This window comes from Oncorhynchus clarkii, chromosome 3, assembly GCF_045791955.1.
Source record: "Oncorhynchus clarkii lewisi isolate Uvic-CL-2024 chromosome 3, UVic_Ocla_1.0, whole genome shotgun sequence".
NCBI lineage: Eukaryota > Metazoa > Chordata > Actinopteri > Salmoniformes > Salmonidae > Oncorhynchus > Oncorhynchus clarkii.
The window spans coordinates 90,485,736-90,500,363 of NC_092149.1; the positions used below are offsets into that span (position 1 = coordinate 90,485,736).

General features: G+C 49.5%; 1 protein-coding gene across 1 annotated transcript in view; it reads right to left on the reverse strand.

The window, feature by feature from the left end:
* Positions 1-14,628, reverse strand: part of LOC139406209 (hyccin 2-like) — a 160,735-nt gene that overhangs the window by 58,778 nt on the left and 87,329 nt on the right. Inside the window, exons 7-8 of the mRNA XM_071148715.1 lie at positions 11,536-11,651; positions 10,896-10,991 (exon numbers count right to left, since the gene is read on the reverse strand). Coding sequence (XP_071004816.1) covers positions 10,896-10,991; positions 11,536-11,651 — 212 coding nt within the window. The remainder of the gene's footprint in view (positions 1-10,895; positions 10,992-11,535; positions 11,652-14,628) is intronic.

Consider the following 14,628-nt stretch of genomic DNA (forward strand, 5'->3'; position numbering starts at 1 on the left):
ACAGAGTCAGGAAACCTCACACAACCTGGAGAGAGGAGACACAGAGTCAGGAAACCACACACGACCTGGAGAGAGGAGACACAGAGTCAGGAAACCTCACACAACCTGGAGAGAGGAGACACAGAGTCAGGAAACCACACACAACCTGGAGAGAGGAGACACAGAGTCAGGAAACCACACACAACCTGGAGAGAGGAGACACAGAGTCAGGAAACCACACACAACCTGGAGAGAGGAGACACAGAGTCAGGAAACCACACACAACCTGGAGAGAGGAGACACAGAGTCAGGAAACCACACACAACCTGGAGAGAGGAGACACAGAGTCAGGAAACCACATACACACAACCTGGAGAGAGGAGACACAGAGTCAGGAAACCACATACACACAACCTGGAGAGAGGAGACACAGAGTCAGGAAACCACATACACACAACCTGGAGAGAGGAGACACAGAGTCAGGAAACCACACACACACAACCTGGAGAGAGGAGACACAGAGTCAGGAAACCACACACAACCTGGAGAGAGGAGACACAGAGTCAGGAAACCACACACACACAACCTGGAGAGAGGAGACACAGAGTCAGGAAACCACACACAACCTGGAGAGAGGAGACACAGAGTCAGGAAACCACACACAACCCGGAGAGAGGAGACACAGAGTCAGGAAACCACACACAACCTGGAGAGAGGAGACACAGAGTCAGGAAACCACACACGACCTGGAGAGAGGAGACACAGAGTCAGGAAACCTCACACAACCTGGAGAGAGGAGACACAGAGTCAGGAAACCACACACGACCTGGAGAGAGGAGACACAGAGTCAGGAAACCACACACAACCTGGAGAGAGGAGACACAGAGTCAGGAAACCACACACGACCTGGAGAGAGGAGACACAGAGTCAGGAAACCACACACGACCTGGAGAGAGGAGACACAGAGTCAGGAAACCACACACGACCTGGAGAGAGGAGACACAGAGTCAGGAAACCACACACGACCTGGAGAGAGGAGACACAGAGTCAGGAAACCACACACGACCTGGAGAGAGGAGACAGAGTCAGGAAACCACACACGACCTGGAGAGAGGAGACACAGAGTCAGGAAACCACACACGACCTGGAGAGAGGAGACACAGAGTCAGGAAACCACACACGACCTGGAGAGAGGAGACACAGAGTCAGGAAACCACACACGACCTGGAGAGAGGAGACACAGAGTCAGGAAACCACACACGACCTGGAGAGAGGAGACACAGAGTCAGGAAACCACACACGACCTGGAGAGAGGAGACACAGAGTCAGGAAACCACACACGACCTGGAGAGAGGAGACACAGAGTCAGGAAACCACACACGACCTGGAGAGAGGAGACACAGAGTCAGGAAACCACACACGACCTGGAGAGAGGAGACACAGAGTCAGGAAACCACACACGACCTGGAGAGAGGAGACACAGAGTCAGGAAACCACACACAACCTGGACTGAGACAGAGAGAGGAAACCAAACACAACCTGGAGAGAGGAGACAGACAGGAAACCACACACAACCTGGACAGAGACAAAGAGACAGAGACAGGAAACCACACACAACCTGGACAGAGACAGAGAGACAGAGACAGGAAACCAAACACAACCTGGACAGAGACAAGAAACCACACACAACCTGGACAGAGACAGGAAACCACACACAACCTGGAGAGAGGAGACACAGAGTCAGGAAACCACATACAACCTGGACAGAGACAGGAAACCACACACAACCTGGACAGAGACAGAGACAGGATACCATACACAACCTGGACAGAGACAAGAAACCACACACAACCTGGAGAGAGGAGACACAGAGTCAGGAAACCACACACAACCTGGACAGAGACAGAGACAGGATACCATACACAACCTGGACAGAGACAAGAAACCACACACAACCTGGACAGAGACAGAGAGACAAAGACAGGAAACCACACACAACCTGGACAGAGACAGAGAGAGGAAACCACACACAACCTGGACAGAGAAAGACAGAGACAGGAAACCACACACAACCTGGACAGAGACAAGAAACCACAGACAACCTGGACAGAGACAGAGAGACAGAGACAGGAAACCACACACAACCTGGAGAGAGGAGAGACAGACAGGAAACCACACACAACCTGGACAGAGACAGAAACAGGAAACCACACACAACCTGGAGAGAGGAGAGACAGACAGGAAACCACACACAACCTGGACAGAGACAGGAAACCACACACAACCTGGAGAGAGGAGAGACAGAGACAGAGAGACAGAAACAGGAAACCACACACAACCTGGACAGAGACAGAGAGACAGAGACAGGAAACCACACACAACCTGAAGAGAGGAGAGACAGAAACAGGAAACCACACACAACCTGGACAGAGACAGAGAGACAGACACAGGAAACCACACACAACCTGGACAGAGACAGAGAGACAGAGTCAGAAGGGAGTTAGGTATGGAGCGAGATAGCTGACAAAAGGTTGAACGTATGTATCGTTAGGATAGTAAGAAAATCCAATACTGGGTGATTTGAAAAGCCATAGTCAATCAATCAATAATATAATAATTATTTTAGCAAAAATGTTTATCTTTAATTTACAATCTGTAGAAGCTATGAGAATAGAAAGGTTCAATTCGTTTTTGAAGCATCACAGCACAGTTGAAAAATATATGGCAAATAGAAATCCAAAATGGATGGTGTTAAGAGATACAGTGCCTTGCGAAAGTATTCGGCCCCCTTGAACTTTGCGACCTTTTGCCACATTTCAGGCTTCAAACATAAAGATATAAAACTGTATTTTTTTGTGAAGAATCAACAACAAGTGGGACACAATCATGAAGTGGAACGACATTTATTGGATATTTCAAACTTTTTTAACTAATCAAAAACTGAAAAATTGGGCGTGCAAAATTATTCAGCCCCTTTACTTTCAGTGCAGCAAACTCTCTCCAGAAGTTCAGTGAGGATCTCTGAATGATCCAATGTTGACCTAAATGACTAATGATGATAAATACAATCCACCTGTGTGTAATCAAGTCTCCGTATAAATGCACCTGCACTGTGATAGTCTAAGAGAGACATCGAGAGACTGACATTTTTTCCCATTCTTCCTTGCAAAACAGCTCGAGCTCAGTGAGGTTGGATGGAGAGCATTTGTGAACAGCAGTTTTCAGTTCTTTCCACAGATTCTCGATTAGATTCAGGTCTGGACTTTGACTTGGCCATTCTAACACCTGGATATGTTTATTTTTGAACCATTCCATTGTAGATTTTGCTTTATGTTTTGGATCATTGTCTTGTTGGAAGACAAATCTCCGTCCCAGTCTCAGGTCTTTTGCAGACTCCATCAGGTTTTCTTCCAGAATGGTCCTGTATTTGGCTCCATCCATCTTCCCATCAATTTTAACCATCTTCCCTGTCCCTGCTGAAGAAAAGCAGGCCCAAACCATGATGCTGCCACCACCATGTTTGACAGTGGGGATGGTGTGTTCAGTGTGATGAGCTGTGTTGCTTTTACGCCAAACAGTAAAAAAAACAATGTTTTGCATTGTTGCCAAAAAGTTCAATTTTGGTTTCATCTGACCAGAGCACCTTCTTCCACATGTTTGGTGTGTCTCCCAGGTGGCTTGTGGCAAACTTTAAACAACACTTTTTATGGATATCTTTAAGAAATGGCTTTCTTCTTGCCACTCTTCCATAAAGGCCAGATTTGTGCAATATACGACTGATTGTTGTCCTATGGACAGAGTCTCCCACCTCAGCTGTAGATCTCTGCAGTTCATCCAGAGTGATCATGGGCCTCTTGGCTGCATCTCTGATCAGTCTTCTCCTTGTATGAGCTGAAAGTTTAGAGGGACGGCCAGGTCTTGGTAGATTTGCAGTGGTCTGATACTCCTTCCATTTCAATATTATCGCTTGCACAGTGCTCCTTGGGATGTTTAAAGCTTGGGAAATCTTTTTGTATCCAAATCCGGCTTTAAACTTCTTCACAACAGTATCTCGGACCTGCCTGGTGTGTTCTTCATGATGCTCTCTGCGCTTTTGACGGACCTCTGAGACTATCACAGTGCAGGTGCATTTATACGGAGACTTGATTACACACAGGTGGATTGTATTTATCATCATTAGTCATTTAGGTCAACATTGGATCATTCAGAGATCCTCACTGAACTTCTGGAGAGAGTTTGCTGCACTGAAAGTAAAGGGGCTGAATAATTTTGCACGCCCAATTTTTCAGTTTTTGATTTGTTAAAAAAGTTTGAAATATCCAATAAATGTTGTTCCACTTCATGATTGTGTCCCACTTGTTGTTGATTCTTCACAAAAAAATACAGTTTTATATCTTTATGTTTGAAGCCTGAAATGTGGCAAAAGGTCGCAAAGTTCAAGGGGGCCGAATACTTTCGCAAGGCACTGTAGATGGGAGGGATTGAATGGAGCTGAAGGGTGGGACTAATAACAAGATAACCAATGTAAAACATACGGGGTCTGTGAAATGTATATAGGTTCAGAAATGTTGTGAAATAGCAGAGTTACAAATAGAAATCAAACTGGATGGACATAAGAAATAGAGGAAGGACTAAAAACAAAATATAACTATTGTAAAAGAGATTGTGTCTGTAAAATCCACATAAGATGTATACACTGAAGGTAGAAGCCTAAGTGTTATTGTTTATTAGTTTACTCCAATTTGGGGGAAGGGTGGTAGGGTTTGGGGAATAATAAAGGTATATTAAAAAAAAAAGTGTGTGTATATAGGTATGTGTATGTATATATGTGTATATATGTGTATATGGTATGTGTATGTACATATGTGTATATATGTGTATATAGGTATGTGTATGTATATATGTGTATATAGGTATGTGTATGTATATATGTGTATATAGGTATGTGTATGTATATATGTGTATATAGGTATGTGTATGTATATATGTGTATATAGGTATGTGTATGTACATATGTGTATATAGGTATGTGTATGTATATATGTGTATATAGGTATGTGTATGTACATATGTGTATATAGGTATGTGTATGTACATATGTGTATATAGGTATGTGTATGTATATATGTGTATATAGGTATGTGTATGTACATATGTGTATATAGGTATGTGTATATAGGTATGTGTATGTACATATGTGTATATAGGTATGTGTATGTACATATGTGTATATAGGTATGTGTATGTACATATGTGTATATAGGTATGTGTATGTATATATGTGTATATAGGTATGTGTATGTATATATGTGTATATAGGTATGTGTATGTATATATGTGTATATAGGTATGTGTATGTATATATGTGTATATAGGTATGTGTATGTATATATGTGTATATAGGTATGTGTATGTACATATGTGTATATAGGTATGTGTATGTACATATGTGTATATATGTGTATATGGTATATCTATGTACAGCGGGGAGAACAAGTATTTGATACACTGCCGGTTTTCCTACTTACAAAGCATGTAGAGGTCTGTAATTTTTTATCATAGGTACACTTCAACTGTGAGAGACGGAATCTAAAACAAAAATCCAGAAAATCACATTGTATGATTATTAAGTAATTAATTTGCATTTTATTGCATGACATAAGTATTTGATCACCTACCAACCAATAAGAATTCCGGCTCTCACAGACCTGTTAGTTTTTCTTTAAGAAGCCCTCCTGTTCTCCACTCATTACCTGTATTAACTGCACCTGTTTGAACTCGTTACCTGTATAAAAGACACCTGTCCACACACTCAGACTCCAACCCCTCAACAACTGTTGGTGCAATTATTAGAAAATGGAAGAAGTTCATGATGACGGTCAATCACCCTCGGTCTGGGGCTCCATGCAAGATCTCACCTCGTTGGGCATCAATGATCATGAGGAAGGTGAGGGATCAGCCCAGAACTACACGGCAGGACCTGGTCAATGACCTGAAGAGAGCTGGGACCACAGTCTCAAAGAAAACCATTAGTAACACACTACGCCGTCATGGATTAAAATCCTGCAGCGCACCCAAGGTCCCCCTGCTCAAGCCAGCACATGTCCAGGCCCGTCTGAAGTTTGCCAATGAGCATCTGGATGATCCAGAGGAGGAATGGGGGAAGGTTATGTGGTCTGAGGAGACAAAAATAGAGCTTTTTGGTCTAAACTCCACTCGCCGTGTTTGGAGGAAGAAGAAGGATGAGTACAACCCCAAGAACACCATCCCAACCGTGAAGCATGGAGGTGGAAACATCATTATTTGGGCATGCTTTTCTGCAAAGGGGACTGGACGACTGCACCGTATTGAGGGGAGGATGGTTGGGGCCATGTATCGTGAGATCTTGGCCACCAACCTCCTTCCCTCAGTAAGAGCATTGAAGATGGGTCGTGGCTGGGTCTTCCAGCATGACAATGACCCGAAACACACAGCCAGGGCAACTAAGGAATGGCTCCGTAAGAAGCATCTCAAGGTCCTGGAGTGGCCTAGCCAGTCTCCAGACCTGAACCCAATAGAAAATCTTTGGAGGGAGCTGAAAGTCTGTATTGCCCAGCTACAGTCCCGAAACCTGAAGGATCTGGAGAAGGTCTGTACGGAGGAGTGGGCCAAAATCCCTGCTGCAGTGTGTGCAAACCTGGTCAAGAACTACAGGAAACGTATGATCTCTGTAATTGCAAACAAAGGTTTCTGTACCAAATATTAAGTTCTGCTTTTCTGATGTATCAAATACTTATCTCATGCGATAAAATGAAAATGAATTACTTAAAAATCATACAATGTGATTTTCTGGATTTTTGTTTTAGATTCCGTCTCTCACAGTTGAAGTGTACCTATGTTAAAAAAAATACAGACCTCTACATGCTTTGTAAGTAGGAAAACCTGCAAAATCGGCAGTGTGTCAAATACTTGTTCTCCCCACTTTATGCATGTATATACAGTGTATATATGGGTATATATCTGCATGCGTGTATGTAAATGGATATATATATATATAATTTACCCCAAAAATATATGGGGGATTGGAAAACTTAAAACCTTTTTTTTTTAGACCCGAACAAATCTGCAATTCTGACATACAATAGTACGTTTCGGCACCACCACCACCCTCCACCAACACCACCAACAACACCACCACCCTCCACCAACAACACCACCACCCTCCACCAACAACACCACCACCCTCCACCACCACCACCCTCCACCAACACCACCCTCCACCAACAACACCACCACCCTCCTCCACCAACACCACCACCAACACCACCACCCTCCACCAACAACAACACCACCCTCCACCACCACCAACCTCCACCACCACCACCCTCCACCAACAACACCACCACCCTCCACCAACAACACCACCACCCTCCACCACCACCACCCTCCACCAACAACACAACCACCCTCCACCAACAACACCACCACACTCCACCAACAACACCACCACCACCCTCCACCAACAACACCACCACCACCCTCCACCAACAACACCACCACCACCCTCCACCAACAACACCACCACCACACTCAACCACCAACACCACCCTCCAGCAACACCACCACCACCCTCCTCCAGCAACAACACCACCACCCTCCACCAACAACACCACCACCCTCCACCAACAACACCACCACCCTCCACCAACAACACCACCACCCTCCACCAACAACACCACCACCCTCCACCAACAACACCACCACCCTCCACCAACAACACTACCACCCTCCACCAACAACACCACCACCCTCCACCAACAACACCACCACCCTCCACCAACAACACCACCACCCTCCACCAACAACACCACCACCCTCCACCAACAACACCTCCACCCTCCACCACCAACACCCTCCACCCTCCACCACCAACACCCTCCACCACCAACACCACCCTCCAGCAACACCACCACCCTCCACCAACAACACCACCACCCTCCACCAACAACACCACCACCCTCCACCAACACCCTCCACCACCAACACCACCACCCTCCAACAACACCGCCACCCTCCACCAACACCACCACCCTCCACCAACAACACCACCCTCCACCAACAACACCACCACCCTCCACCAACAACACCACCACCCTCCACCAACAACACCACCACCCTCCACCAACAACACCACCACCACCACCCTCCACCACCACCACCACCAACACCCTCCACCACCAACACCACCAACACCCTCCACCACCACCCTCCAGCAACACCACCACCACCCTCCTCCACCCTCCAACAACACCACCACCCTCCACCAACAACACCGCCCTCCACCACCCTCCACCACCCTCCACCACCCTCAACACCACCACCACCCTCCACCACCCTCAACACCACCACCACCCTCCACCACCACCACCCTCCACCACCCTCCACCACCACCACCCACCCTCCACCACCACCACCCACCACCACCCAACAACCAACAACCCCACCCTCCACCACCACCCAACAACACCACCCTCCAACAACACCTCCACCGCCACCCTCCAACAACACCGCCACCCTCCAACAACACCGCCACCCTCCAACAACACCTCCACCGCCACCCTCCAACAACACCTCCACCGCCACCCTCCAACAACACCTCCACCGCCACCCTCCAACAACACCTCCACCGCCACCCTCCAACACCACCACCTCCACCCTCCAACACCACCACCGCCACCCTCCAACAACAACACCGCCACCCTCCAACAACAACACCGCCACCCTCCAACAACAACACCGCCACCCTCCAACAACAACACCGCCACCCTCCTCCAACACCACCGCCGCCCTCCTCCTCCAACACCACCGCCGCCCTCCTCCAACACCACCGCCACCCTCCTCCTCCAACACCACCGCCGCCCTCCTCCTCCAACACCACCGCCGCCCTCCTCCTCCAACACCACCGCCGCCCTCCTCCAACACCACCGCCGCCACCCTCCTCCAACGCCACCGCCACCCTCCTCCAACGCCACCGCCACCCTCCTCCAACGCCACCGCCACCCTCCTCCAACACCACCGCCACCCTCCTCCAACACCACCGCCACCCTCCTCCAACACCACCGCCACCCTCCTCCAACACCACCGCCACCCTCCTCCAACACCACCCTCCAACACCACCACCCTCCAACAACTCCAACACCACCACCCTCCAACAACACCACCACCCTCCACCACCGCCACCCTCCACCACCGCCACCCTCCAACAACCCCACCGCCACCCAACAACACCGCCACCCAACACCACCGCCACCCAACAACACCGCCACCCAACAACACCAACACCACCGCCACCCAACAACACCGCCACCCAACAACACCAACACCACCGCCACCCTCCAACACCACCGCCATCCTCCAACACCACCGCCATCCTCCAACACCACCGCCACCCTCCAACACCACCGCCACCCTCCAACACCACCGCCACCCTCCAACACCACCGCCACCCTCCAACACCCTCCAACACCACCGCCACCCTCCAACACCACCGCCACCCTCCAACACCCTCCAACACCACCGCCACCCTCCAACACCACCGCCACCCTCCAACACCACCGCCACCCTCCAACACCACCGCCACCCTCCAACACCACCGCCACCCTCCAACACCACCGCCACCCTCCAACACCAACGCCACCCTCCAACACCAACGCCACCCTCCAACACCACCGCCACCCTCCAACACCACCGCCATCCTCCAACACCACCGCCATCCTCCAACACCACCGCCACCCTCCAACACCACCGCCACCCTCCAACACCACCGCCATCCTCCAACACCACCGCCATCCTCCAACACCACCGCCACCCTCCAACACCACCGCCACCCTCCAACACCCTCCAACACCACCGCCATCCTCCAACACCACCGCCACCCTCCAACACCCTCCAACACCACCGCCACTCTCCAACACCACCGCCACCCTCCAACACCACCGCCACCCTCCAACACCACCGCCACCCTCCAACACCACCCTCCAACACCACCGCCACCCTCCAACACCCTCCAACACCACCGCCATCCTCCAACACCACCGCCATCATCCAACACCACCGCCACCCTCCAACACCCTCCAACACCACCGCCACCCTCCAACACCACCGCCACCCTCCAACACCCTCCAACACCACCGCCACCCTCCAACACCCTCCAACACCACCGCCACCCTCCAACACCCTCCAACACCACCGCCACCCTCCAACACCACCGCCACCCTCCAACACCACCGCCACCCTCCAACACCACCGGAGGGTGGTGATAGACATCAAGAAAGCCAGTCGGTTGAATATTGACAAGTTTTCCAACACTTTTGATAAACAGGGCAAAATAGAAATTGGCCTATAATAGTTTGGATCAGCTTGATCTCCCCCTTTAAATAAAGGACGAACTGCCTTCCAAGCAATGGGAAACTCCCCAGAAAGGAGAGACGGGTTAAAAAGGTTGGAGATCGACTCAGTGATTATAGGGGCAGTAACCTTAAAGAAGAAAGCGGGTCAAGTTTCAGGAGCTCCTTTAGCACCTCGGACTCAGTGAACGCCTACAGGGAGAAACTTTGAAACGGGGCAGAGGAAAAAGAGGAATGAGCATCAGGGGTAGTCGCATTAGAAGGGGTGAGAGATGAGGAAATGTTGGACGGTTAAGAAGGCATGGCTGAATCAAATAGGAATCCTGAACGACAGAGACAGAGCCAGAGCAAGAGAGAGAGCGACAGACAGCGACAGAGAGATAGAGCCAGAGCAAGAGAGCGACAGAGAGAGCCAGAGCAAGAGAGAGACAGAGACAGAGCCAGAGCCAGAGCAAGAGCAAGAGAGCCAGAGAGCCAGAGCAAGAGAGCGAGAGAGACAGAGCGACAGAGCGACAGAGAGCGAGTCCTCACCGTGAGCTCATCCTGCAGACAGACTGGTAGGAGGAGAGAGGCATGTAGACCACAGCAGAGTTGTAGCACAACATGAGGAAACACAGCACTTCAAACCTGAAACAAAAACACAGGAACACTGTCAGACATCTGCCACCACTGGTCTCTGGGGGGTTAGGGGTCAGGAGTACCTGTTCAGGGCAGCGTAGGGATCAGAGTACCTGTTCTGGGCAGTGTAGGTCTCTGGGGGGTTAGGGGTCAGGAGTACCTGTTCTGGGCAGTGTAGGTCTCTGGGGGGTTAGGGATCAGGAGTACCTGTTCTGGGCAGTGTAGGTCTCTGGGAGGTTAGGGGTCAGGAGTACCTGTTCTGGGCAGTGTAGGTCACTGGGGGGTTAGGGGTCAGGAGTACCTGTTCTGGGCAGTGTAGGGATCAGGAGTACCTGTTCTGGGCAGTGTAGGTCTCTGGGGGGGGGTTAAGGGTCAGGAGTACCTGTTCTGGGCAGTGTAGGTCTCTGGGGGGTTAGGGGTCAGGAGTACCTGTTCTGGGCAGTGTAGGGATCAGGAGTACCTGTTCTGGGCAGTGTAGGTCTCTGGGGGGTTAGGGGTCAGGAGTACCTGTTCTGGGCAGTGTAGGTCTCTGGGGGTTAGGGGTCAGGAGTACCTGTTCTGGGCAGTGAAAGTTTCTCTCTGAGGGTGCAGCCCGCTGTAGACGACCCTGATGAGGTCATGATGACTCAGAGCTCCCTCGGTCAGACCCATGGAGCCCAGACTGGAGGGCTGGAAAGGAAGCCACACACATCAACAACTAACAGCAACTAACTAACCATTTAGCAGAGGAGCCCATTACATTCTGACACACAGCAGTATTTAACTGATGAATATATGAGACCATTACAGTATTTAACTGATGAATACATGAGACCATTACAGTATTTAACTGATGAATACATGAGACCATTACAGTATTTAACTGATGAAAACATGAGACCATTACATTCTGACACACAGCATTATTTACCTGATGAATATATGAGACCATTACATTCTGACACACAGCAGTATTTAACTGATGAATACATGAGACCATTACAGTATTTACCTGATGAATACATGAGACCATTACATTCTGACACACAGCAGTATTTAACTGATGAATATATGAGACCATTACAGTATTTAACTGATGAATACATGAGACCATTACAGTATTTACCTGATGAAAACATGAGACCATTACATTCTGACACACAGCAGTATTTAACTGATGAATACATGAGACCATTGCAGTCTGACACAGTCTGCCCATAATGTTTATTTTTATGCAACAACTAAAAAAACTTCCTAGGCCAATGACAAGCATACCTATAACAAGATGTAGCCACTGCAGAAATTAAATTGGAAGTATATATGGAGACTGTTTAATGCCCAAAATTATGGGGTTAAATCCACTCTTCTGGGAAGGCTTTACAGTAGATGTTGGAACATTGTTGCAGGGACTTGCTTCCATTCAGCCACAAGAGCATTAGTGAGGTCGGCACTGATGTTGGGCGATTAGGCCTGGCTCACAGTCGGCGTTACAATTCATCCCAAAGGTGTTCGATGCGGTAGAGGTCAACCGGGTTCTGTGCGGCCAATCAAGTTCTTCCACACCGATCTCGACAAACAATTTCTGTATGGACCTCGCTTTGTGCGCAGGAATTGTCATGCTGAAACAGGAAAGAGACTTCCCAAAACTGTTGCTACAAATTTGGAAGCACATAATCTTCTAGAATGTCATTCATTGTATGCTGTAGCATTAAGATTTCCCTCCACTGGAACTAAGAGGCCTAGCCAGAAACATGAAAAAATGCCCCAGACCATTTTTCCTATTCCACCAAACTTTACAGTCGGTACTATGCATTGGGGCAGGTAGTGTTGTCCTGGCATCCGACAAACCCAGATTCGTCCGTCGCACTGCCAGATAGTGAAGTGTGATTCATGACTCCAGAGAACACGTTTCCACTGCTCTAGAGTCCAATGGCAGTGAGCTTTACACCACTCCATCCGATGCTTGGCATTGCGCATGGTGATCTTAAGCTTGCTTCAAGGAGAGGGACTCTAACCTGGAAGCTTAAAAGAAATCCCGCTATGCCCTCCGACGAACCATCAAACAGGCAAAGCTTCAACACAGGACTAAGATCAAATCGGACTACACCGGCTCCGCTCGTCGGTTGTGGCAGGGCAAACTATTACAGACCACAAAGGGAAGCACAGCCGAGAGCTGCCCAGTGACACGAGTCTACCAGACAAGCTAAATAACTTCTATGCTCGCATCGAGGCAAATAACACTGAAACATTCATGAGAGCATCAGCTGTTCCGGACGACTGTGTGATCACGCTCTCCGTAGCCGATGTGAGTAAGATCTTTAAACAGGTCAGCATTCACAAGGCCGCTGGGCCAGACAGATTACCAGGACATGTACTCCGAGCATGCGCTGACCAACTGGAAAGTGTCTTCACTGACATTTTCAACCTCTCCATGTCCGAGTCTGTAATACCAACATTTTCAAGCAGACCACCATAGTCCATGTGACCAAATACACTAAGGTAACCTGCCTAAATGACAATCGACCCGTAGCACTCACGTCTGTAGCCATGAAATGCTTTGAAAGGCTGGTCATGGCTCACATCAACACCATTATCCCAGAAACCCTAGACCCACTCCAATTTCCATACCGTCCAAACAGATCCACAGATGATGCAATCTCTTCTGCACTCCACATTGCCCTTTCCCACCTGGACAAAAGGAACACCTATGTGAGAATGCTATTCATTGACAACAGCTCAGCGTTCAACACCATAGTGCCCACAAAGCTCATCACTAAGCTAAGGATCCTGGGACTAAACACCTCTCTCTGCAAATGGATCCTGGACTTCCTGATGGGCCACACCCAGGTGGTAAGGGTAGGTAACACATCCGCGACACTGAGCCTCAACACCGGGGCCCCTCTGGGGTGTGTGCTCAGTACACACCTGTACTCCCTGTTCACTCATGACTGCATGGCCAGGCACAACTCCTACACAATCATTAAGTTTGCTGATGACACAACACTGGTAGGCCTGATCACCAACAACGAAGAAACAGCCTATAGGGAGGTGGTCAGAGACCTGGCCGAGTGGTGCCAGGATAACAACCTCTTCCTCAACGACGAGACAGCCTATAGGGAGGTGGTCAGAGACCTGGCCGAGTGGTGCCAGGATAACAACCTCTCCCTCAACGACGAGACAGCCTATAGGGAGGTGGTCAGAGACCTGGCCGAGTGGTGCCAGGATAACAACCTCTCCCTCAACGACGAGACAGCCTATAGGGAGGTGGTCAGAGACCTGGCCTGGTGGTGCCAGGATAACAACCTCTCCCTCAACGACGAGACAGCCTATAGGGAGGTGGTCAGAGACCTGGCCGAGTGGTGCCAGGATAACAACCTCTCCCTCAACAACGAGACAACCTATAGGGAGGTGGTCAGAGACCTGGCCGAGTGGTGCCAGGATAACAACCTCTCCCTCAACGACGAGACAGCCTATAGGGAGGTGGTCAGAGACCTGGCCTGGTGGTGCCAGGATAACAACCTCTCCCTCAACGACGAGACAGCCTATAGGGAGGTGGTCAGAGACCTGGCCTGGTGGTGCCAGGATAACAACCTCTCCCTCAACGACGAGACAGCCTATAGGGAGGTGGTCAGAGACCTGGCCTGGTGGTGCCAGGATAACAACCTCT